Below are 23720 nucleotides of genomic sequence, written 5' to 3' on the forward strand. Positions count from 1 at the left end.
AGCCGTTTGCCAGCACCTCCACCCAGTAGATGCTCACTCTGGCGTTGTTAATGGGTCTGTGGTGCCTTCGCTCAGGTTTAGATGGATTCTGCACAGCTGTTTGGAAAAGTTTCAGTTCGGCCATTGTGACTTCTGTGTTTTCTTGGAGTCTGGCCTCCATGTCGAATACAAGACGCTGACGGGTTGTGTCAGAGTACTTAATTTCACCTGTTATATCTGTAAAAAACAGAATACATTAGATTATAGTTTATGACATGCACTGTAAAAATAAATTTCATCTTAATGTTTTGGCAACATCTTTTTGTACTTATTTTGGCATAACAATTTCTACTTGATATTCTCGATCAGTAAGTAAATTCATAATAGTCCAAAAATTGCTATGATGTTAAAAAACATAACTTTGACAACATATTTTAAGTTATAAAGTAAGACATTAATAAAAAAAAAATCAGTTGAATATTGCAATAAAGTTCATAAGTTACAATAGTTAATATGAACTCAAATACTTTCACAGCAGTTATTAATTTTGTCTGTTAATTAATTAACACTTTTTATATTAAAAGCTGTATACATAAATTTTGCAGCAATTATATATTTATACATTACCATAAATCAAAAATACATAAATTGTAGAAATAATTTTTAATGTAATTACTGTATGGTGAAGTTAATTTCTGTATTCATTATTGCTCTTTGTTAATGACACAGACTAAGCAACCTAATATTTAAATATGGAATATCATTAAAAAAAAATTGCAAAGTTTCTCTATGTATTTATGCAGTTATTTATCAGTTTAATCTAATTAAAGGATTTTTACATTATTCATGATTGCATCTTTATTTAATTATTTCTAAAGCATAAATTTAAGAAAATTGAGCTTTTATTAATTTAGAATATAATCTTTTACATTTTAAAACTATTTACACTTTTATTTGTAAATTTAATTAGTGTATGGCCCAGATATATGCATTAATAATTTTTTGTGTTGGTTCATGATACAAAATACATTAACATTATATTTAAAAAAATTATATATATATATATATATATATATATATATATATATATATATATATATATATATATATATATATATATATATATATATATTATTTTATTTTATTTTTTTTTTTTTACTTATTAACAGTTCAATTTCATTTTGAAAATGAAACCCACCTGCATTCCCATGAATCCCTCTAAGAATTCCGGCCAGGCTTGGCAGCGATCTCCTCCTGCGCTTGTGATGGAGTTTCAGCATGGACAGATATTTGTTCTTGATGTGAGCTGGTATAAATAGATTTTCCAAATCTCTCTTCTGAATCCTGGGGAGTTCGGTTAGTCCAAGTTTTTGGAGCATGGCCTGCTTCATATCCTCATGGTCGAATCCCTCAGTGAATGAGATCGCTGTGATGCCAATAAGCAGCTGGATGAGCAGAGCCATGTTTGAAATAGTGATGCCAGTGTTACTCTCCTGATTGAATGACTGACTCTCTGAATCTCTCAGGGTTTATATACAGTTGCCCCCCTCTCCCCCCCACCCCATCTGACTCTTCACACCTCTGACAAAAGGAAGACAACTTAAAAAAGACACCCTTCAAAGCCATGTCTCATTTAGACCACCTATTGCTGCTCATGATTTTTGGTTACTCAAATGTATCATAAGTATGTTCATTATATAATTTGTATCTATATTTGTAAATATTACAAAAAATTATACAGAAATGATTAAATGTATATATATATATATATATATATATATATATATATATATATATATATATATATATATATATATCGTATTTACAATATATCTACAAATATATACATTTATTTATAAAACAAAATGTATTTCACAATTTAATGATTTAGTTTTTTTATTGTAATAATGCATTATTTCTAAAGCATGAATGAATATGTTTTTGCGAAAAGCATTTTTCATATCAAGTTTGTTCAGGGCCTATTTACATATAATAATATATATATATATATATATATATATATATATATATATATATATATATATATATATATATATACTCTAATTATGAATAATCATTCATGTATATTAATTTATTTATCATTTTAATCTATTTCAAAGCATTTTTCATATTATTTTTGAACCTTTTGTTTTATTTTATTAATTTATTTCTACATAAATACATTTATTTTTGTGAAGAACATTTTTCTTTATATGTGTAGGGCATTATACATACTGTATTCTATATATATATATATATATATATATATATATATATATATATATTTTATATAAATGTTAAATCTATTTCAAAGAATTATATATAGAGAGAGAGTTTTTACTTTTGTTTAAATTGTATTAAATTATGATAAAAGCATAAGCATTAATGAATGTTTTTGTAAACAAAATTAAACTTATTTATTCTGCAGCTAATAATTTTTTTTTTTTTAATGTGTAAATTTAATTAGTGCACGGTTAACTTTTTTGTTGTATTAATTTACTTCTTTCTTTATGTTTCAATTAATTCCCTTCTGCTTTCCAACTGTAATCATCTTTGGTAAAAGCAGCAGTGTATTTGGCAGGGCAGAGGAGAGAGGAAAGTGTATTGAGAAACGGCCACCCTGCAGTCATTATTCCACAAACAGAGGCAGTAAATCCAGGAGTGTGTTCAGAGATGTGGATTGGAGGGAGTTTCTCAAGGGGGTGGTTATCTGTTACTATTGCAGGACTGCCCAGACCTCATCTGTCCTGCCAACATGGGACTAAAGTTACCCCAGTCTGTGTATTGGGGCCGCAGGTTGTCCTGGGATGTCAGACAATGATGGCACAGGAACGGCTGATGACGGATCACATCACGTCAGACAGCTAAGCAAATTTACTTGCTACACAGCCACGCTTTCATGGTAATCGTGTTATTATCTGACGCTGTTTGTCAGGATGGGCAAGACAAGTATAAACCAATGTTTACGAATCAACATGGCTATTATTATTCCAAATTAAGTCAATAGCACAGATAAGCCACATTTTCTCCAACATAAATTTAAGACCTAAAATGCATACAGAACTTAAAATAAAATTACTTTTGAAACCTTTATATTTTATTCATTTTTTGTGTCTAATCTAAAACTGCTAACATGGCATCTAGAAAACCAAACTAAATATAGTAGTTCAGTTTATCTCAAAGCAGTTTTATGTTGTTTATGTTTTCAACATATTATTTCTAAAGCATCACATGTTTTTGTGAATTTTTTTTTAGCTTTTATGTATGTAAATTTATTTGCTGTCCTATAAGTCGCCGTGCTTATTTATTTATTTATTATTTTAAGTAATAAAAATTTGTGGACTTTATATAAAGACTTATAACATTTATTTTGCACAATTTGTGTTTACACAATTGTATCTCTGTCAAATCTTTTACCTGCAAATTTTTTTCCTTTGTTGAAGATAGTTGCAGTTTGTTATCAAATAAATAAAGATAGAAAGATAAAAGTTGTTATGTAGATAAATATCAATTATATTTAATGTCAATATAAAAAAAAAAATATTGTAAGTTTTCAAGTTAGTTTTTTCTTGAATTTAATTAATTAATTTATTTTTATGGATTTATTTATTTTTAACTGTGGTCTCAGTCAGTATTAAATATTATGAAATTATATTTAATTCAACAATACTCAATTTCTGTGCAGTGTAATTTTCTGTGGTGAATTCCATACTATCTATCCTTGTAACATATTTCATAAGACAGTCCAGTTCAAACTGTATTGGGCTTAATATTTTGAATACACACCATCATAACAAAAGATCTTAGGCCTGAGACTTTCACTGACTCATTAAGCCAAACTATTATTTCTAGCTATAGACGGTTGTTTTGGAGGGTGGGGTGCTGCAAATGACTTTCCTTGATTTCTCCATGCTGCAGATTCTAGCACATCAATTAATTAGATGATCTAGACTGAAAGTGGTATCTCTCATTTTCTAATTGCATATGAAAAGGGATCAGAAGGATTAAACCAACAATAACACTCTCCTGTGTTTTGGCCCTTTTAATCAAGAGCCCCAATAAACACAAAAGGTGTTAATGATGAGCGTTATAGAAGCTGTTCGTTGAAACCAGCCCAGCTACACACATCAGATGTCCTCAATGTTTACTGCTATGATGGAAGACTTGATTTGATCCACTATCAAGACTAATAGAAATGCAATTAAGCTCAATCAGACAAACTGTTAATATACTGTCTGCTTTGACTTTCTTTGTTTGAAAATGCCAAACCAGAATAAAAGGGATATTCTACGGCACAGTTTGCCTCCATTCTTTAAATTTAATTTATTCTTTTCTCAAATTATTTCCATGAATTCCATGCAGCCAATTGGAAAAATAGTAGATTAATCCCTGAAAAGACCAGTAGGTGATGCTGCTTTACCATGTCTTTCCAAGAAACTGTTCCTAGTCTCTCAACAAGCTCAGTGGATTTTTTTTTCAGCCCCAAGGGGGAGCTCTGGCATTCTGCATATTTATAGGCTAATATATGTTAATTATGTTAAATTTATATATATATATATATATATATATATATATATATATATATATATATAAATTTTGAATTAATGTTGCTACATTATATATTTATTGTACTTGGAAGTACAGATAGTATACAATGAAAGCAACTTTTCCTTTCATAAGCATTTTTAAAAATGGTCAAATATGTCATATACATGTGCTACTACAATGTACAAGGATTTAAATTTTGAGTTAAAATAAATTAAAATAAAAAAGGACTGACCATATTGTCCTAGCATAGACAGACAGACAGATATAATGATAGGTAGACAGAACGATAGATAGATAGATAGATAGATAGATAGATAGATAGATAGATAGATAGATAGATAGATAGATAGATAGATAGATAGATAGACAGACAGAGAGATAGAGAGAACGACAGAATGAAAGAACATTAGATAGGCAGACAGAATAATAGATAAAATGACAGAGCAACAGACAGACAGACAGACAGACAGCCGATTCCCAATATAAATTATGAAAGTGAAGTAATTAAACTACATTAAAGCATCAAAGTATGCTTAATAGCATTAAAATAACCTTAACAATGAAAGTGTGAACGCATGAGACCCCGACCTGCCCCACCCCCAGCAAAACAGCTGCTGTAGACTTTTGTTTTTATGTATAGACATTTGTCTGTATACATGTGTATTTATGGATGCACATTTATATTTTTGTTTATATGCTCTACATGTATACATGTTTATAATTGTGTCTATTTTTGTGTAGTGTGTCCATCTGTCCTATCCGTTTATATGTGTATGTCTGTTTGTTTTTAAATGTAAGTGTATTTGTTTGTTTTTATTTATGTTATTTCTTCAAAGTGTCTGAGTGATTGTATTTCTATCTGTAGCCTATTTATGAATGTTTTACAGGCATGGGAATGTCTTATGTGTAGCTACTGTACGTTGTAAATGCATGCATATGTTTATGTGTATGTAACCTGTATATGTTTATGTTTTACGTGTGTGGCTAAAGGTGAGTTCGCGTGTGTGTGTGTGTGTGTGTGTGTGTGTGTGTGTGTGTGTGTGTGTGTGTGTGAATGAGAGAGAGAGAGAGAGAGAGTCGCCATGTTTCTCCTCATCATTCCTGACACACACCACACACTCAGTAACGGCGGGCACCTTCATCATCCTCCTCCTCGTCATCTTCACCCCATCATCATCATCATCTGACGGACTTCATCCCGCGGGCAGGACTTACTTTTCGAGGAAATATTGATGGGAATAAGACTATGGAAAACTAATCGGTGCCATTGGGGAACTTCGCTAAACTCACTTTTTGCGGACGTAAACATATTTTATTAATCTTTTCCACGCACGTAATGCCTAAATATCACATTTGGGGGCGTGTCATGTTATTCCTGTTTGTTTTGAGGAAAATTCTCTTTGAGGACGAGCTGAAATCTGTTAGCTTGCTAGCCAAACGTCTTTATTAGCCGGATCATTAGCATCAGTTATTTTAACCCGTTAAAGTTGAACAAACTGGAGATGTTTTACAGTCTCATCTCATGGTTTGACACTAATACTTGTTGATATTACTACACGATTCTTTGTGTTTATGTGAGAGAAAACCAGTTAAGATGCATTGTGTCGCGGGAATGTTGTTAGCTCGTTAGCTTGAGTAAAGTTAGCTACAGGAAAGGCACTTAAATATATGTAATTAATATTTATAAAACGCAAGAGACAAATTGCAGTTTTACATAAACGTGGATAGTCTTTTTGGATAAATGTCTTGAATAGTTATTTTTTTTCTCTCTTATTTGGAGGTTTGTTGATCTTCAACTGAGTGCGTTAAAAGATGTAGAGGAAAGTTTTATTTGGTATGAAATTAAAATTATTTTTGAGTTTACTGCAGTTTTGTGACTGCATTTTACTGTGACGATGGGTGGATTATATTTATAGCCATTTACAGATCCCCTCCAAAGAGTGTTCGTGTATTTGCATTGATTTTAATAACATTACACTACGTTTTTTTGGACTGACATTCGTTTTGCACCATGTCTGGAGAAGTGCGTTTGAAAAAGCTGGAAAAACTAATTCTGGATGGTCCTGTCCAGTCCAATGGACAGTGTTTTAGTGTGGAAACTCTTCTGGATGTTCTCATCAGCCTTTATGATGAGTGCATCAACTCCCCACTCAGAAGAGAGAAGAACATTGCTGAGTTTTTGGAATGGGGTGAGTATAATGCTTTAAAAAGATGTTTCCTAAAATCAATGCATTTCATGTTTAAACCATATTGAATAAATGTATTTCATTCAAAGAACATTTTAAACCAGTGCATTTAATGTTAAAACCCTGTTAAATCAATGCATTTTATATGTAACCCATGTCAAATCAATGCATTTCATGTTCAAGTAATCTCAAAGCAATGCATTTCATATTCAAGCAATCTTAAATCAATGCATTTCATGTTCAAGCCATCCTCAAACCAATGCATTTCATGTTTAACCCATATCAAAATCTGTGCAATTTATGTTTAATGAATTACAAGTCATCATATTTATTGATTAAATGATCTTATTATGGTACCAAACCTAAATTCAGTAGATGTTTGGGTTTTAAATTAATCATAAATAAGGATATTTCACTGAAGTTCATGCAACAAATGTCTTTAAGCCACGTTTGGCAACACTAAATCATAGGTTTGAGTGTGTATGTGTGTGTGTGTGTGTGTGTGTGTGTGTAGCCCTGGAAAAGTCAAGTAGCAACATGCTGTTAAATTTTGAGCCATCATACCAGCATGGTGAGCAGTAAATCATTGGGCATGAATGGAAATTTACATTAGAAAGGGATTTATGTTATTGGAATTAGCCAAAAAATAGTCACAAACCGTTTCTGTATAAAAGTACATTTGCTATTGAATGTCATTAAGAGTTAGTTGAAAAGCAATGAAAGAAATCTTCTTCTGTATGTGCTAAAGTGTTGTGACACTGAAGGTTGTGCTGTTCACTCTCTTGGTAATTGATCAAACTGGTTCCTTAAGGGAAAGGCTTTGGCTGATGAGATTTGTGTGAGAATAACGTAAAAAAAAAAAACTCCAGTCAATATGGTGTCATTCCTTATATGAATAACAACACTGCTGACGCCTGGAATGTGAAATCTCCGCATTTTGTGTTATACCAAGGATTTTTTTAAGCATGGAATTTGACGTTGACTTGTTTGGTGGTAAAGTTGTAAATGCATTAAAAGAATGAAATTCACCCATAGGCCATCCAAGATGCAGATGAGGTTGTTTCTTCATGGGCACAGATTAGGAGATTTAGCATTACATCAGTTTGTCTGCAGTGAATGGGTGCCGTCAGAATGAGAGTACACAACAGCTGATAAAAACACTGTAATCCACACCACTCCAGTCCATCAATGTGAAAAGCTGCATGCTTGTAAGAAACAAATCCATCATTAATATGTTTATAACTTTTCATCATTTCTTAAGGGTCCTCTATCTGTAATATTGCTTCCTCTAGTATAAAAGTCAATTCCTCTGAATCTGGAGAGAATTATGCACATATCAAGCACCGTTCAAAAAGAGAAAACAGTCTGAAATGGATCTAAAGAAATATGTGGTGGACTTTGATGTGAGATGACAACAGAGGATGAACTTTTTCACTGGAGGAAGTGTTCTGGATTATAAAATCAAATTTTGGGCAGAAGCAACAGTTTACAGTTAAACTGCCTAGATGGATTTTTTTTTCTTACAAACTTAGTTTTTCTCTTCACAAGATGTTAACTGATGAACTGGAGTGATGTGGATTTCTTGTGGAGAACTTGTTTTTATCAGCTGTTTGGACTCATTCTGACGGCACCCATTCAGTGCAAAGGTTCTATTGTTGAGCAAGTAATTGAATGCTACATTCCCTCAAATCTGTTCTGATGCAGAAACAAACTTGGATGGCCTGAATATGAGTAAATTTTCAGCAAATTTTCATTTTTGCGTGAACTATTCCTTTAATAACTGCTGGGAAGTATTATGAAGTGACCATCATGTGACTAAAATGTAACTGAACATATACAGTGCAATGGGAAAAGTGGTTGCATTGTTTGAGTGTGTTTAATCAGTGGCCTCCTGGCCCAACTCAACTGAGAATATGACTTTAAACTCGTTATGTTTTTAATTTGAGCAGGAAATGACTGGAGCGCTACATCACATTCTGCTGTGAATGCACATAGTGTGCTGTTTGTTTGTTTGTTTGTTTTGTGGCAACCACCCTGAATTGTAAACATTCCTTCCCTGTAACAGAAGTCATGATGCACACAGTATATACACCGAACAAATGTGTCAGAGCTTGAGAAAAATAAACATCCACTTTAACACAATAATACAAAGGATAGATCTTATTTGTAAGTCTGACTCCTTTCACTTCTAGACCTCTTAAGCTGAGCATATGCTATATTTTAGGCTCATGCTTTTGGGATAAGTCTTTGATTTCATTCTGATTCTTTTTTTCTTTTTAGCCTTTCTCAGAATCACTAATGCTTTGAAAAGCTTTCCAAGATTTTTCTTTTTTTTTTAAACACATGTTATTAGGTGATTAATGATCTTGATTATATTCATATGGTTATTTGAGGTATATAAGGCAACCTTAAAAAACAAAAGTGTGGCAAATCTGTTTACAAGCACAGTCTTGCTGAAGCAAAATCTTATCAGAAGACTAAGATTTCTTAGACGTTACCCAATTTTACTTTGCGTGTAAGCACATTTGCCGAATGCTCGTCAGCTTGTTCAGTGCGCAAATTTAAAACAGTTTGTGTTTTTGACATTGACATCACATTTTATTTTTATTGTATTTTATTGCATTTTCTGTTTATTGATACACGTCAACTCTCAAAGCTATTTCCTGATAGTTATCAGGATTTCTTTGTGCTTTTTAAATGCATTATTTGACTAATTAGTAATTAGAGTGTCAATTTAGTCTCTTTCTACTTTCTCTGCTGATCTGAATAAGGCCTGAAGAATTTTAAGGCCAGTGTAGGAATGTGCAAGTCACAGATGCCATCCAGGCCCAACTGTTTGAAAGAAAAGGCTGACTCGGTTAACGGTGACTAACAACCACCCTCTGTTATTTGTAGAAGTCCCCCTGTGTAGTAACTTCCCCTGGACAGCTGGTTTAAATTGACAACCCAGGTGGGTTTTGGGGGATATGTGGCTATCCTGTCACAGCCCCAACATCATCTGCTTTTCCAGTGTTGTAGCTTATGTACTGGATAAGTTTATTTACGCAGGTTGGGTTTGCTGTCAGGTAAAACTGGTCTCATATTTTGGGATTAGGTTTGTATTAACTTTGGGAGGTTTCTTGTATTCAAAGGTTAAATCCCCCTCATCATGAGATTTTCCTTTATATTCAGTCCTTATTTGTATCTGTATTTTAGCAAGTCATCACTTGCTCAGCATGCATTGTGATTGGCAAGACCAGTATTATTTTAGGGATGGAAATAATCTTGTTGTCTGTCCTAAACGGATTGGGTTTAGGACCAGACTTGTACCTCCATTGTTATTTGCTCTCTTGCAGATGAAAATGCTAGTGTAAACACTGCTCGTTGTGTTTTGCAGTGTTAAAATCTGTTTATGCTTTATATGACTGTTGTTCAGAAAAGCTTATTTTACTTATTTGTTTTTTTGTCAATCTAATATCATGGTCATAATATCATGGTCATCCCAGTAAATTCATTCCTTTAATTGTTATGTTTTTTGTGCTATGCAGACATTTCAAAGTGAAAATGCTCTTGATGTTGGAGTCGAGCAGAGCAGGTCTGAACACGGCACGTGCACACAAGTATATCTGAGATCTTTTTGCAGTCTGAGGTCTTTCCCTCTATGGAAATTGTTTTTTTAATAATCCCGCCAGTGTCTTTGCCTTTATATGGTCTCCTAATGTGGGTCTCTTGGGTATCGCTGGGGATAGATGGTGTGGTTCATTTGATTTGCAGCTCTGTGTCCACTTACGCTGGAGCCTGCGACAGTGATATAAACACAATCAGCTTTCTGCGTTCAGATCTTTAATGAACATTTGCCCATGTGAGCTGCAGTTGTTTTGGACGCTTTGGAAACAGTGTAGGTTCTTAGGAAGGCTTGACCTTTAAACTGTCCTTTATAAATAGACTTTATACACTTTCCCTTTTTGATGTATTGGAGGCTGTGATGGCAGTTCCAGGTGGTCTGTTTTCTGTCTGTTTATAATGCACTGTAAAGGGATCCCTGACACGGTGGTTACATTAGATATTCACAGCATTGTTTGTTAGCAAGGAATCTCGCTCGTATCCCACAAAGCTATGTGTGGAGATTTCATATCGTCTGACATTTTGGCTAATGGATCTCATCCTTTGCAGGTTGAAGTGTTTGGTCTTGTTTCTTACATATTAGGTTGTGCATTTCGTAGAACATGACTCTCATTGTGATTCTGTGGAAAAATAATCAATGCTTTCATTCTATGTATTTGCGTGTTGATAAACTGATATAATACCTGGCAGATTTTTGACATAATCTGTTCATTTTGTCTGATCATGTTCAGTGATAAAAAAAAAAAAGAAATATTCATAAATGTTTTATTGGGTTATATATCTCATTTGCTCTCTTGAAATATATTTATATTCGCATTGGCCGCACAATTGGCAGTTAATGTGCCGCTTTATTTAACCAGCCAGAGCAACAAGTGATAAGGAGCTAGACATTTTGATTGTCACTTGGTTTCTGTTTCTATTATGATTTTCTGGGTAGTTTCAGTGAAACCTCATTGATCCAAAATTCACATTAAGCCACTGTAAGTTTCTCTCATTTTCAATCATAATCATTGTGGATTAGGGCTGGGACAAAAAATACGTAGACGCAAAATATGCGCATCGATTCGTCGACCTGTTTTTATTTCTCTAAAAAACGTTTACCTTATGTGCGCTGAATATACGCGATGGCTGGATCAACATTCTGTCCAACGTTATATAACCAATCCAGGGGTTTTTCCTGCATTGATCTTTTTTTTTGGCAACTGTCAAAGCCTTATTTGATCGGTGAGTGATCTGTTGCGCTTGACAACAAAATGTATGAGAGAGAGCCCTGGCTGCGCGCGCACACTCACAGTCTTCAAACAACACGAGCACTTCTTGCTCTCTCTCTCTCTCCCTTGTGCATATTAATCAAAATCATTAAACACGATAGAAAAAGGGCGAAACACCAAAGTTTCACTCGCGCTCGCACGCTCACAGTCTTCAAACTACACTAGCGCTGTCTTGCTCTCTCTCTCGTGCATATTAACCAAAATCATTAGACACGATAGAAAAAGGGCGGAACGCCAAAGTTTCACGTGGGGCATTCGGAGATTTTTTTTTTTTCTCCATGACAGGCTGCTGGCTCCCACTGGTAATTATTATTTTTCTTTTTTTTAAAAGCACTCTCTGTATTAGCTTAAAGCCCTCAAGTTTACATTGGTTACTGTATTCTTTCAATTGCTCTAAACAAGTATTCTGGGTGACCATTATTTTCATCTGAAAGAAGAACTTTTTTTCAGTAAGCTAGGCCCTATGTGTTCAGTAAGCTTGTTTTTCAAGGCTTCAAAGTTTTATTGAATGCTATCTCTATACAAGTGCAAAGTAATGCATTCTTAGTCAGTCTTTTATTTTGTAATTTTAAGAACAATAAAACATATATTGCAATGTTAAGGAATTCATGTTTTTTTCATTCAGATATGTAAATCAACATGTATAAATTGTTAGTAGTCAATTAATGGGGAGATAATTGAAATCGAATCGATCCGAAAAAATTAATCGTTAGATTAATCGATGCATCGAAAAAATAATCACTAGATTAATCGTTTTAAAAAATAATCGTTTATCCCAGCCCTATTGTGGATTATTTGTAACTAGAGTATTATTGCTAGAGATGTTCCGATACCCTTTTCTCTTCCCGATACCAATTCCGATACCTGGACTCAGGGTATCAGCCGATACCGAGTACTGATCCGATACCTGGGTGTGTATCTGTATATACAGCTGTATATACTACTAGCCCTGTTTAAATTGCTGGAATTATTTTATGGTGTGCTTCAGACTGATCCCTTAATAAAACATGAACAAATACATGGTGAACTACTGTATTCATTACAGTATTATTATTATCTGACATGAATTTGACAGTATTATTTATTTTCTTAAGCAAAAAAGAACTTCAAATGGAGCCAAAAATCTAACACCGCAAACTAAAAAAGGTATTTTAGTTTTACAATATAACTGTATAAAAAACTGCAACAAATAAGTCTAGGAATATAAAAAATGATGTATTAATCAGATAATCTCACAACAAAACAAGTAAAAAACAAGCAACCGTCTAGGCATATTTATTATTAATAGAGACGTATTATTATTACTACATAGAGACATAGCTAAATCTACTGTAGGCTACAACAGTAGCTTAATATATTGTCAATTTACTCATGTTAAACCAAACATTTATTTTAATGGGCTGCCATGAAGATCTTTGAGTGTCTGTGTTTATGATATGACAGCTTTCTCAAATGAAACGGTAAATTCTCATGAAGTGACGGTTTATGCGTTCGTGTCCTCATATAGTTACACACGGCGGAGACTACAAAACAGCGAACTCCCGTGCATCTGCGCCCGTCACCCACAGAGATGTAGAATTTGCAGGAGTAATATTTAAATAGTATTTTGCAGTTTAATATTCATACAAAATCGTAATGCGTAATACAAATCGTTACAAAGCAACTTTACACAAAATTATGTTTCTACAATATTTAGTAGTAGCTTATGGTGGTGACTGTCAGTTTGTGCACGTTTGACAGTATTTTTAGAAAAAATTAATACAAGACGCACTCAGCTAGACGATGAACATTATTAATATTATTAATTACTAATTATTATATGATGCAGTCACACATGTAGCAGTAATTGTTAGTTCTGTTTGTTGATTCAGGGTTAGCATCATCTGAGGTCCTCTGATGGTCAGCATCTTCTCTTCTCAGGTGTTCTGGATCCAGAATGGAGCTTGTGTAAATCCTAGTTACCACTATAACACTAGTATATATTCGGCTACTGTCTGGAGCCCTGCGCTTTGACTAACACGGAAGCGACTGAACGCAGCTGCCGGTACTGAATATACTTGAGAGTCTGTAACTACCGGTACTACAGAGACATACTGCTAACCACTGATCTATAATGTAGAAGTGGCTTCACTGTCTGTTGGCAGTTTAGAACGCGATGAGTGATCCAGTCATATATAGATCACTGCTGCTAACGCGTTTACATTTCTTCTTTGCTGCTCTAAACGGGTTGCTTGTGGTAACACAGTACAACTTCCTGTGTTTTCAATGCATTCTGAGCAGCGAAGAAGAACCATGCAGCGGTTAGGCAAAGCTAGCGGTCATAACTAGGTCTTGTTTAAGAAAACGGTATCCGATCCGTATATGGGTTCATGTACTCGCCGATGCCAGAATTTGTTGTGGTATCGGAGATATTTCCGATACTAGTATCGGAATCAAAACAACTCTAATTATTGCATTGCAATTAGTATGTGTAGTTAAATATCTTGATCTAATGATAATTAATTGATCAGAGCTTAAACTAGCAACTAACCCAGATCTTTAACCACTAGGCCACATCAGCCACTAACTATTGTTGCTTTTTGTCATTTTACAGCTTGTTAGTTACGTGTTTAGAGCCTCTTGTTGTTTATTAGTAAAAAAAAGCGCGTGACGTGTAATGTATGAGTCGAAAACGCTAGGCACATTATACTTTCACTGAAGCAAGCAAACGATCTCAGCGTCAGCGCGGAAAGTGAGGAACTAACTGATCTCTGCTTCATTACAGTTTGCAGTAATTTCGGCATCTGCCGTCTCGATGAGGACATAAATACATAAACAACATCAACAGAATTGTTCTGAGTCACTTCACAAGCATTTTACCATTTCATATGAGTAAAACCAGTGTCCATTTAAAGGTTTTCACGTCAACCCATCAAAATAAAAGTTCATTTTTACATGAAGGTATTGTGCTAGAAATATTACTATTATTTAGTGGAATGTATGTGATACTGCTACTACTGTTGAAAAAATATATAAAACTTTTATTTACCAAAAAATAAAATGTGTTTAAATTCAATTAATTAAAAGACCAATTAAATTTGGGTGAAACTTGTTTACTGTTTTTCATAATACTATTACTTGTAGAAAAAACTTTAAACACAATTGTAAATAACTATAAAGAATGGCATTGGTTTTATTTTTAGTGATAAAAAGTGTTTTCTTTTTTTATTAGCATATTTTTGTGTTTTGCTTTGGTACCAAAACTGGTACAGAGAACCGTGGATTTTCACTGGTATCGGTAACGAATAGTGAAATTTTGGTACCGTGACATCACTAGTTTCTATCTCACCCATAGAAACAAATGTGGATTGGATAACATTTGAAATGAGTGTTAACAACAATATTATTGCTGAATAAGTGCTAATATGTAAATGTGGGCACGTTATCTACTCTACTTATAATTTTTTAAAACGAGCAATATAATTTTACATAAATGGTCTGAGTATACTGTTTATATGACATTGTGTGGTAATTATAAGCAAACTTTTTTTTTTTTTTAATTTGAGGGTGAATTGTTCATTTTAAAACCAAGAAGTAATTTTATCCCTGTTTCTGTATTTTTTCAGTATCCTCCTTTGGTACATCAGTTCTTTTTTATTTTATTTAGTGGGTTAACTGAACAGCACAGGCTCATTGTCTGCACATGAGACTAGATTTAATGCAGTCCAAGTGAAAAGAGATCTGTCTTTGTGTCTGATCTCCAGTGCTGGTACTCATGAACTGTGTGTCTTTCATTGACCAGTACAGAGTTCATTCATAAGCATCATGCAGCATTGTAGCTGTATGGCCTTCAGTAGAATGTTGTAGGATTTATAGTTGACCTGTTTCTTATTTGTTTACCTGTTTTATATAATTTACATGTTTCTTATTTAGAACATTTATGGACTCAAATAGATTTATTAATTCTTGTAAGAAAATGAAAGTGGGGTTTGACTGTGCAAAACTGGCTACTACGTTGAAAGGTTTCTTAGTGGTTGCTAGGGTGTTCTAGGATGTTCCAGGTGGTTGCTAGGTGGTTAATTACAAAACAAATCTCTCCCAATTCTTCATGACATTCTGGATAGACTGATTAATGTAAAGATAACTAAATAAAGATGAACTGGTATTGTTTTAACACAGCACTTATTAATAATAGGGCTTAAATGTATCAAATTCAAAAGTGTTAATTGCCCTGGGCCATTTGGGATGGTGATAACATTCATCCTTGAGTTGAGTGCATCCTCTTCACAGCTTTCAATAGAAACTCCTTACACATCCTCTCATTTTTTATGATTATCTTGATTTTTTATGATTGTTCAGTATTATCATCTGCAGTCTATTAGATACCAACCTCTCTGCCAGGATCATAATAACAGGGTTATATATATAATATCTTTAAACCTGTTAACTGTCACCTGGCCCCTCGGTGGGACGCCTATGTTTACTTCACTATATTGAAATCCTAATCTAATCATGACAAACTATATATCGTTGGGAATATATAACAGGAGTTCTGACCTTTGTCAAAAAAAAAAAAAAAGTATTTTTTGTTGCCTTTTTCTCTGTCACACTTTACAAATCATCAGAAATTATGTATCACTTGAAAACTTAAAATCTCACAATTCATCCTTTGAAACCCATTTTAAAATCAAACATTGCATTACCATGAAAATGGTACTTTAAAATCACGTTACAAAATCATATTTTCATAAATGAATTATAAGAATGTAGATTTGGATCATGCACTTTCAAGTCTATGTTCAAAAATGTGAGTGACAGTTAATAGGTTCAGATTATTCAAACAGCAGCTACAGACAATGAGCAAAGACCAGCATCACTGACTTCAGTCTAGCGCATGTTTATGCATTTAAAAAAAGTGAAGCTATACTTATGTTGCACATACATCTGTGCTTTGTTGTTTATGATGAGAGAATTTGCGAGAGAGTAGAATTCAGTCAGCCCATTTGCACTGAACAATAAAACTCTGGTGTTTCAGCGTTGACTCATCTGAATGCGTCTGATTGGCCGCTGGATTCATCAGCATAATTGCATGTGATTGGTTATAATGAACAACACTTAAAAAAAAAAAAAAACAGATATACGATGGAACAAATAAGCCCTAATATAAATTATTTCTAGCCTAATTACTAAAAAATAATAGTAATCATCTTGCCATCTTCAAATGCATCAGCCATAGGCGATGTCTTTGACTATTGTTGATGCACAATACTATCATCTATCGGCACACCCTTACTGTGACAAGCCTTTCCTGAACAGGTTAGTTTTTTTTGATAATGGCAAGATAAGTGGAAGCAAATAAGTGGACATGAAATATTGATGTATATAGTTATTTTATTTTGTGACGAAAACGGGTCACAGTTAGTGAATATACTAACATAGTTAGCTGTATCCCTGCAAAAAAGACTTTACTGCGATACACCTTTAATCTGTCCTTCACACCTGCTCAGAGAACTTTTGACTTTTGTGCATGTGCTGTAACTGAAACTGCTACAAATACCTCCGAGAAGATCAGGCCCACACCGTCGTGAAGTGATGGATTTGAACGTCTTCAATAATAACTTCTCGTTTTCTCCACAGCCAAACCATTCACCTCTAAAGTGAAACAGATGCGATTGCACAAAGAGGACTTTGAGATCCTGAAGGTCATTGGTCGAGGAGCTTTTGGCGAGGTAAGCGTCCGTCTTGTGTTGAGACTGTGGTGAATGACTGGATCTGAATTCCCATACTATCCGTAGTATATTGCAGTGGCTCTCAACCCAAAACATTTTCTCATAAGTTTGCTTTTTTTTTTTTTTTTTAGAAACCTTTGGTATTATGTTGGGTTGCCGTTTGCGGTTTAAAATGTCTCAAAATAGTATTTTTTAGTATGTAGTTTAGAACTTTGCAGTGCTTTTTATCAGTGAAGTACATACTCGACCAAATGTGTGAATTGGGATGCAGCCAATCAGTCGTTTAAGTGCCAGAGAAGTGGTCAGGACCCTTGTGGTGCCATTGTTGGTTTTTGGGCAAAGAATTCCTACACGACCCAAAGTCATGCCCAGTTATTTTTCTTGTCATAAATTGAGTAAAGTACAGTTTGTTACCCCATGAAAATATGAAAATGTTCAACCTGAGAAGCCAAAGTCAACCTATTTTCACTCTTGCATATTTTATGTTTGCCGTCTCTGAGTGTGACACCATCTGCACGATGAGAGTTACACTGAGCAGATGCTGATGGGTGTCATGCTCTTTGTAGCTTTCAGAGGGACTTCTCTGTGTTAAGGTTGACCTGTCACCCCGGCCGACCTGTGCTGCCCTGATTCTGGCTTCATAGAGACCCTGACAGGAGCCAGACTAGAGCGCATCACTTAGATCTCTCATAACATCTCTGGTTCTTCTCTGATCAGTGATTCATTGAGTATTGATTGTTGATGAATCAGTTTCATAGCTGTGACACAGGCGTGCATGCACTTTGTTTAAAGTTTAAGTTCAAATTTAAAAGACAAATTTAGTTTTATCCCCCCCCCCCAAAAAAAATAAAAAAATATATATATATAAATATATATATTATTATACTATTCCGTCTGTGTTTTTAGCATTGTAGAAATCAGTGAATCAGACTAAATAACAAATGTTCTTGGCGTTCCTCTTTTCTCTGGTTTCAGTGCCTTTTTTTTTTTATTTGAATTTCTCACTCTTGTCCGCCCACACAAATCGTACTGTTGACAATGTTATGACAGAAGTTAAATGTCGTTTTTGAGTAATTGTGGGAGTTTGGCCCATGTAAGGCTATGTGTATTGAGGGCACAATGCCAGCGCTCTGAATGCTATTTTAAAAGTGGCTTTCTAGTCCCTGGATCCTTTCGATCTGATCTTTGCTTGAACTTTTAACAAATACTCCAGCTTTTCTTAGCAACCATAAACTGAATTTTAAGGTCAGTGCCACTAGTTTATACTAAATCCCTATCAAGTGTTTGGTAGAGAGAAGAGCGTGATTTCTATCTGGAATAAAGCTCGTATCCTGGCTCGGGCTGGAATGTGCAGACCTCTCAATGCGTGCTTGTTTTGGCTTATTTAATCGTAGGGAGTGAATCACACCGTTGTTTCGCTTGGACACCTTACGTTCAAGATAAATATGTCCATTCCACTTCGCTTCCTTTTCCCATGATGCTTACACAAATGTCAGGACCAAACATCATTTTATTTGTCCATTATGTGCCATTTAGGTGAATGTGTTTGGATCAATGTTCCCAACAATTTTGTTTTTGCTCTGCAAGACCCATCATTATTACACTATTATATGAAATAATTATATATTAGATATCTTATGTTTGAAATTAAATGTTAGATATTATATTTTATTATTTTTGTTTATAAAAGTAAAAAATTTAGTTATATATACATTTTCATAATAATGGATATTTTATCAAAAGTGGCTTGGGTCTTGGGGTGGCTTGGATTTCAAAGTCATATTCTGCAGTTCAAAGTTTGGGATTTGGTGCCAGCTGATTGTGTTTTTACTTGAGTCCTGAATGTGTGTTAATTTGAAGAATGCTTTCTTCCCCCAGTACGAGTTAAATCATGATTTCATAGCTCTGTGTGTGTGTGTGTGTGTACACCCGTAGTAACCCGACCTGCCCTTTAACTCAAGGTTTACACTCTACTGTCACTGATAACCACTTCCATGTGTGATCTGGTAATCTAGACGGAAACAAAAGCAAAACAAAGCGTCTTATCATCTCATCGAGGCCTCTAGAAATCCCCTCGTGCTTTCCTAATGGAGAGCCAGGTGTCAGATCTCTGTGTTTTCCGGTGCATTACAGGTAGCAGTTGTAAAGGTGAAAAGTTCAGACAAGGTGTTTGCCATGAAGATCCTCAACAAGTGGGAGATGCTGAAAAGAGCAGAGGTAAAAACACTCTTGAGTCTTTCCATCTCAAAATGAACTGGTTTGGTAAGGGCAAATGTAAATAAGTGTGTCGTCTTGTTTCCAGACAGCTTGTTTCCGGGAGGAGCGGGATGTGCTGGTGAACGGGGACTGTCAGTGGATCACCAGACTGCACTATGCCTTTCAGGATGACAACTTCCTGGTAGGCTCCTTCCCTTTGAGTGCTTCCCGCATTTACAGGAGTATCTATCTCTCTGTATCTTTTTTCTAGCTTTCTAGCTAGCTAGATATGATTCCATCATTTTCGTCTCGATGGCTATAGCTTTCAGTGTAGAGTTGTAAGCCTGCACATTTCTTTTGTGTCTGGTGTCTGTCTGCTTTTACACCGTTTAGTTCTGACATGTCTGTCTCGTGCAGTACCTGGTGATGGACTACTACGTGGGTGGTGACCTCTTGACTCTTCTCAGCAAGTTTGAGGACCGTTTGCCAGAGGACATGGCCAGATTCTACCTGGCTGAGATGGTTCTGGCGATAGATTCTGTGCATCAGCTCCACTATGTCCACAGGTGAGATCATCCTTCTCGTCAGCCGGCCTGGTTTTTCTTGTCCTTCTCTTTTTTTCTTTTTTTTTTTGCTATTATTTGTTTTTGCTGCACGACTTTGTCACATTTGGAGCAAATTGCATGGAAATGATTTGTGTGTGGTGGTCTGTGGAAATGTGAATTCTTTTGGGAACACAGGAGGTGACCAAATTGTTCTGATTTCACCAATCACCGAACATATTTAAGTGCTGCCTTTGCTTGCAAAGTTGCTATTACATTCAGTACGTGGAGCGCCTTTCCAGGGATAACACTCGGAGGCGTCTGCCCCCTCAGATGTGGCTCCAGTGGAATTGATTTATTCTGGTTTTACTTATTTCAGGCTGCTGCAGCGGAGCCCAGCAGAGGTCCGTACATATAGTATGAGCTCTGAGAACTCAAATAAAGACTATAATTACAGGTTTAGTAGCCACCCCGGCCGTGAGAGATATGTTTTGGACAATTTAAAAGGGGTATGACACTGCAGGCAACTCCCTTCCAAACAAGGGAAAATAGACGTAGTTCCATTTTTACTCACATTTAAGTGCGTTGTCCAGTTTTGGACAGATTTACTCGAGCTTGAAATGAATTGTTTCATAACCTCATCCATAGTAAAATACAGAGCTAAACTTTAAATGTAGAGTAGACCAGATAGACAAAGGGGCTGGCCTTCCATTGTTGTCATTTATGCAGGAAGTTGCTTATTTGTGTGCCAGGCTGTGAGTTTCCTGTCATTCTGTCCCCCATGCTAGATGCTTTTCAGTTCAGCAAGTCGGTTACATATCGTACAGTTTCCTCTGCTGACAGTATTTTTACTCTCTCATGTGCTTGTTATTCACTATTAGAATATAAAGTGCATGTTTTTTCCTGCAGCAGCGTGCTTGAGTCGATACGCTTCATCTGCATTCCTGCTGTCCGGTTAGAGCTGTTTGCGTTTGAGTGGTAGTCGGCGCTCACACCATATGTTCAGTGATAAACTGTGACACATTTTGGCCAAGACAGCTGTTCCTCTTATCTTACATCTCTCTTATGTCAATGCACATGGCTGCACTGGAGGTTTCATGGTGTGATTAGGAAGAATTTGTGTTTTTGGTTCCATATTTGGAGTTTTGTTAAATCTACTGAAAAGAAGTCAACATAAAATTGAAATTGACCCCATGTACGTTCTGAACACGTTTCTGGTCTTATTGTTGTGCACAATCATCTGTGGACATTTTTCCCAAATACAAAATGTACTTTTCTTTGCAGTTTTTTAAATCTTAATATAACTGGCATTCTTCTGAAATGATTGTCCTTTTTGACTGATGCGATAATAAATTTTACTTTGTCTGCTCTACCCATCAAACCACCGGTCACTTTTTACAATCCAAGCAATTTCAAAAGGATAAAATTAAGTCCCACCCTACTTTTATTTTTTTTACTTGAAAATAAGTCTCTTTATAAAGTAAAATGTCTTCATGTTGAATAGGAAGAAAATATGTTGAATAGAATAGGAAGAAATATGTTTTTTTTTAACAATAATGTGCGCCCTTTAATAACCATCTAAAACAACCGTTTTGAACTTTGACTAGATGTTCAGGAGGCTATAGGCTCATTTGCCTGTCCAATTACTATAATAGATTATTTTTAAAATGAAAAAAGTGTCTCCATGATGTTTCTTTATGATTCAAGATTATGAGGACTACTGTAAATAGTTGACAGTGTTTAATTAGTGCTTCTCTGATAGCACATTTTTATGGTGTCAGTGTCTATTTCAGTGTGGATAAATTACATTAGGTAAACATGTCAGCTGTGTGGACGCATGGGTTGTGTTGAAAGTATCGATTTCCTAATTGTATGTTTAGCTCCAGTCGACTGGGCTCCATGTCTGTAAGACGAGCGAAGTGTTGACCGCTGCACCGACCTGTTCACCAGAGGTCAGCGATTCACCTCCCACATTACTTTCATTTCACATGCACACCGGTATGTGACACTCCCTGGACCATCCTCCTGAACACCAGCAGACCAGCAGTAACATATGCAGGGTATTTGAGCTATTCTTGAGTCTGACCAGCTTCTGAGAGACATCTAACACTCATATTCCTCAGAGAGCGCAGCGGCGTATCTGGGATTTTGACACCTCGTTGTCACTACTGAGGCTCTGACAGTCTGGCTCGTGAACTCCAGTGGTTTCACTCTTATTGGTGGTTGATGCATTGATTTGCTGCTCATTTGAATAAAGTTAAATCTAAGGCCACATTTACTCTTGTTGCCTGAAATCACTGAAAAGTTGATTTATTTTGCAGTGCCACCATGGCTGATTTGATTTGGACAAATAATTTATAATCCGCTAAAGCCAATAAGAAATGACTTTTGAAGTTATACCAGGAAGACTGATGCATAAGATCTGTGGGAATGCACCATTAAGATTTTTTGCATTGTGATAAGTTCATGACAATTAAACACATTTCCTCCACCTAAGACTTATTACTGTAAATGGTCCAGATGTTTTAACCCTCATTTCCAGTAGTGATTGTCGTCAGAATATTTATTGCTGTATTTAATTATATACATATACAAAACTAGTATATTATGCAAATGTTATTTTTACATTTAGATTTATTTTTTACCGTATTGCATTGAAAAATACTGTAGTATTATGATTCGTATTTAGTTTAAGTATTTATTAAAGGTGGTACAAATGTGTTAAGTGAATTTACTCATTACAGTAATAAGTAGATTTATTTAACATAATATTAATGGTAAAATTGGTGGAGGAAATGTCTCGATGCAAAGTATACTAATCTCCCTAATAATAGGCTTAATTTTCTTTTTGTAAAATATAATTTCTTTTGACTTTGAAGTGAAATATAACAAGATTGTACTCTTGGCGTGGTTATGTTCAGCTATGTTATTAAACCAAGATGATATCTGCAGATGTTTTTGCATCTGTGCTGTTTGGGAAGAAAATCGGTTTCTGTGGTATCCCTCAATGCAATGCGCTTAACTTGACCCACTATTTCTAAAAGGGTTGATGAAACGGTAACATTATCAACCACAATTTTAAACATCTCCTTTGTGTCTTGTAATTTGATCAGACTCAAAATTGGATTAGAAATTAAATCTAAGCATGTCTAAGATTATAAATTGGTCACAGTCTGGTATATTAATTGTGCAACCAAATGTAGAATACTAGTTTGCAATGTCGGTATTGCATCATATTTAAAAATAAATAAAGGAATTATAACACCCAGTATGCTAATATTCCATTCTGAACATGTGAGATCCCGACGGTGCTTGAAGGGTTTCTGATTCAGTGTGTGGTGTGGCACAGCTGCATAGCCTCATGGGATCGCAAGGATCGTCCATCTTTGCCTGGAATTTCAGGGGCTCCCAATGGAATGAACAGCTCTGCAGCTTCTGAGGCGAGATCTCAAACCCAGATCCTCGACCACATCTCTGATCACCATCTGCAGAATCCTGGAGGCCGCAGGAGAAAGCACACTCGCATTCCTGTGGCCTGTTTCACCAGGAAGCTGACACTGAAGTCCGTAAACTACTTAGCGACCTTTGTATGGCGGTTCACAGCTTCACAGCAACTGTTAGGCTTCAGTTTATAAAGTACAGGGAATATCAAACTGAAGGAAGCCATCCGTTACTGTAAGCTATTTT

The 23720-nt window shown here is 35.2% G+C and overlaps 2 protein-coding genes across 9 annotated transcripts in view; one reads left to right on the forward strand and one right to left on the reverse strand.

Annotated features, from left to right (window-relative positions):
- Nucleotides 1-1464, reverse strand: part of LOC113060356 (left-right determination factor 2-like) — a 2448-nt gene extending 984 nt beyond the window's left edge. Inside the window, exons 1-2 of the mRNA XM_026229221.1 lie at nt 1178-1464; nt 1-216 (exon numbers count right to left, since the gene is read on the reverse strand). The exon at nt 1-216 is cut by the window's left edge and continues 28 nt beyond it. Of these exons, the coding sequence (XP_026085006.1) occupies nt 1-216; nt 1178-1442 (481 nt within the window). The 5' untranslated portion in view covers nt 1443-1464. The remainder of the gene's footprint in view (nt 217-1177) is intronic.
- Nucleotides 1465-5588: 4124 nt separating this feature from the next.
- Nucleotides 5589-23720, forward strand: part of LOC113060890 (serine/threonine-protein kinase MRCK alpha-like) — a 55098-nt gene continuing 36966 nt past the window's right edge. For 5 of the 8 annotated variants that reach the window (XM_026230134.1, XM_026230139.1, XM_026230136.1 and 2 more), the window contains exons 1-5: nt 5590-6716; nt 17204-17295; nt 19429-19512; nt 19598-19693; nt 19909-20057. In XM_026230134.1, the coding sequence (XP_026085919.1) occupies nt 6539-6716; nt 17204-17295; nt 19429-19512; nt 19598-19693; nt 19909-20057 (599 nt within the window). In that variant the 5' untranslated portion in view covers nt 5590-6538. Of the gene's footprint in view, nt 6717-17203; nt 17296-19428; nt 19513-19597; nt 19694-19908; nt 20058-23720 lie in introns of all 8 variants that reach the window. The other 3 variants (XM_026230135.1, XM_026230138.1, XM_026230142.1) reach the window with 2 other exon arrangements.

This window comes from Carassius auratus, chromosome 42 (assembly GCF_003368295.1).
Source record: "Carassius auratus strain Wakin chromosome 42, ASM336829v1, whole genome shotgun sequence".
Taxonomy (NCBI): Eukaryota; Metazoa; Chordata; class Actinopteri; order Cypriniformes; family Cyprinidae; genus Carassius; species Carassius auratus.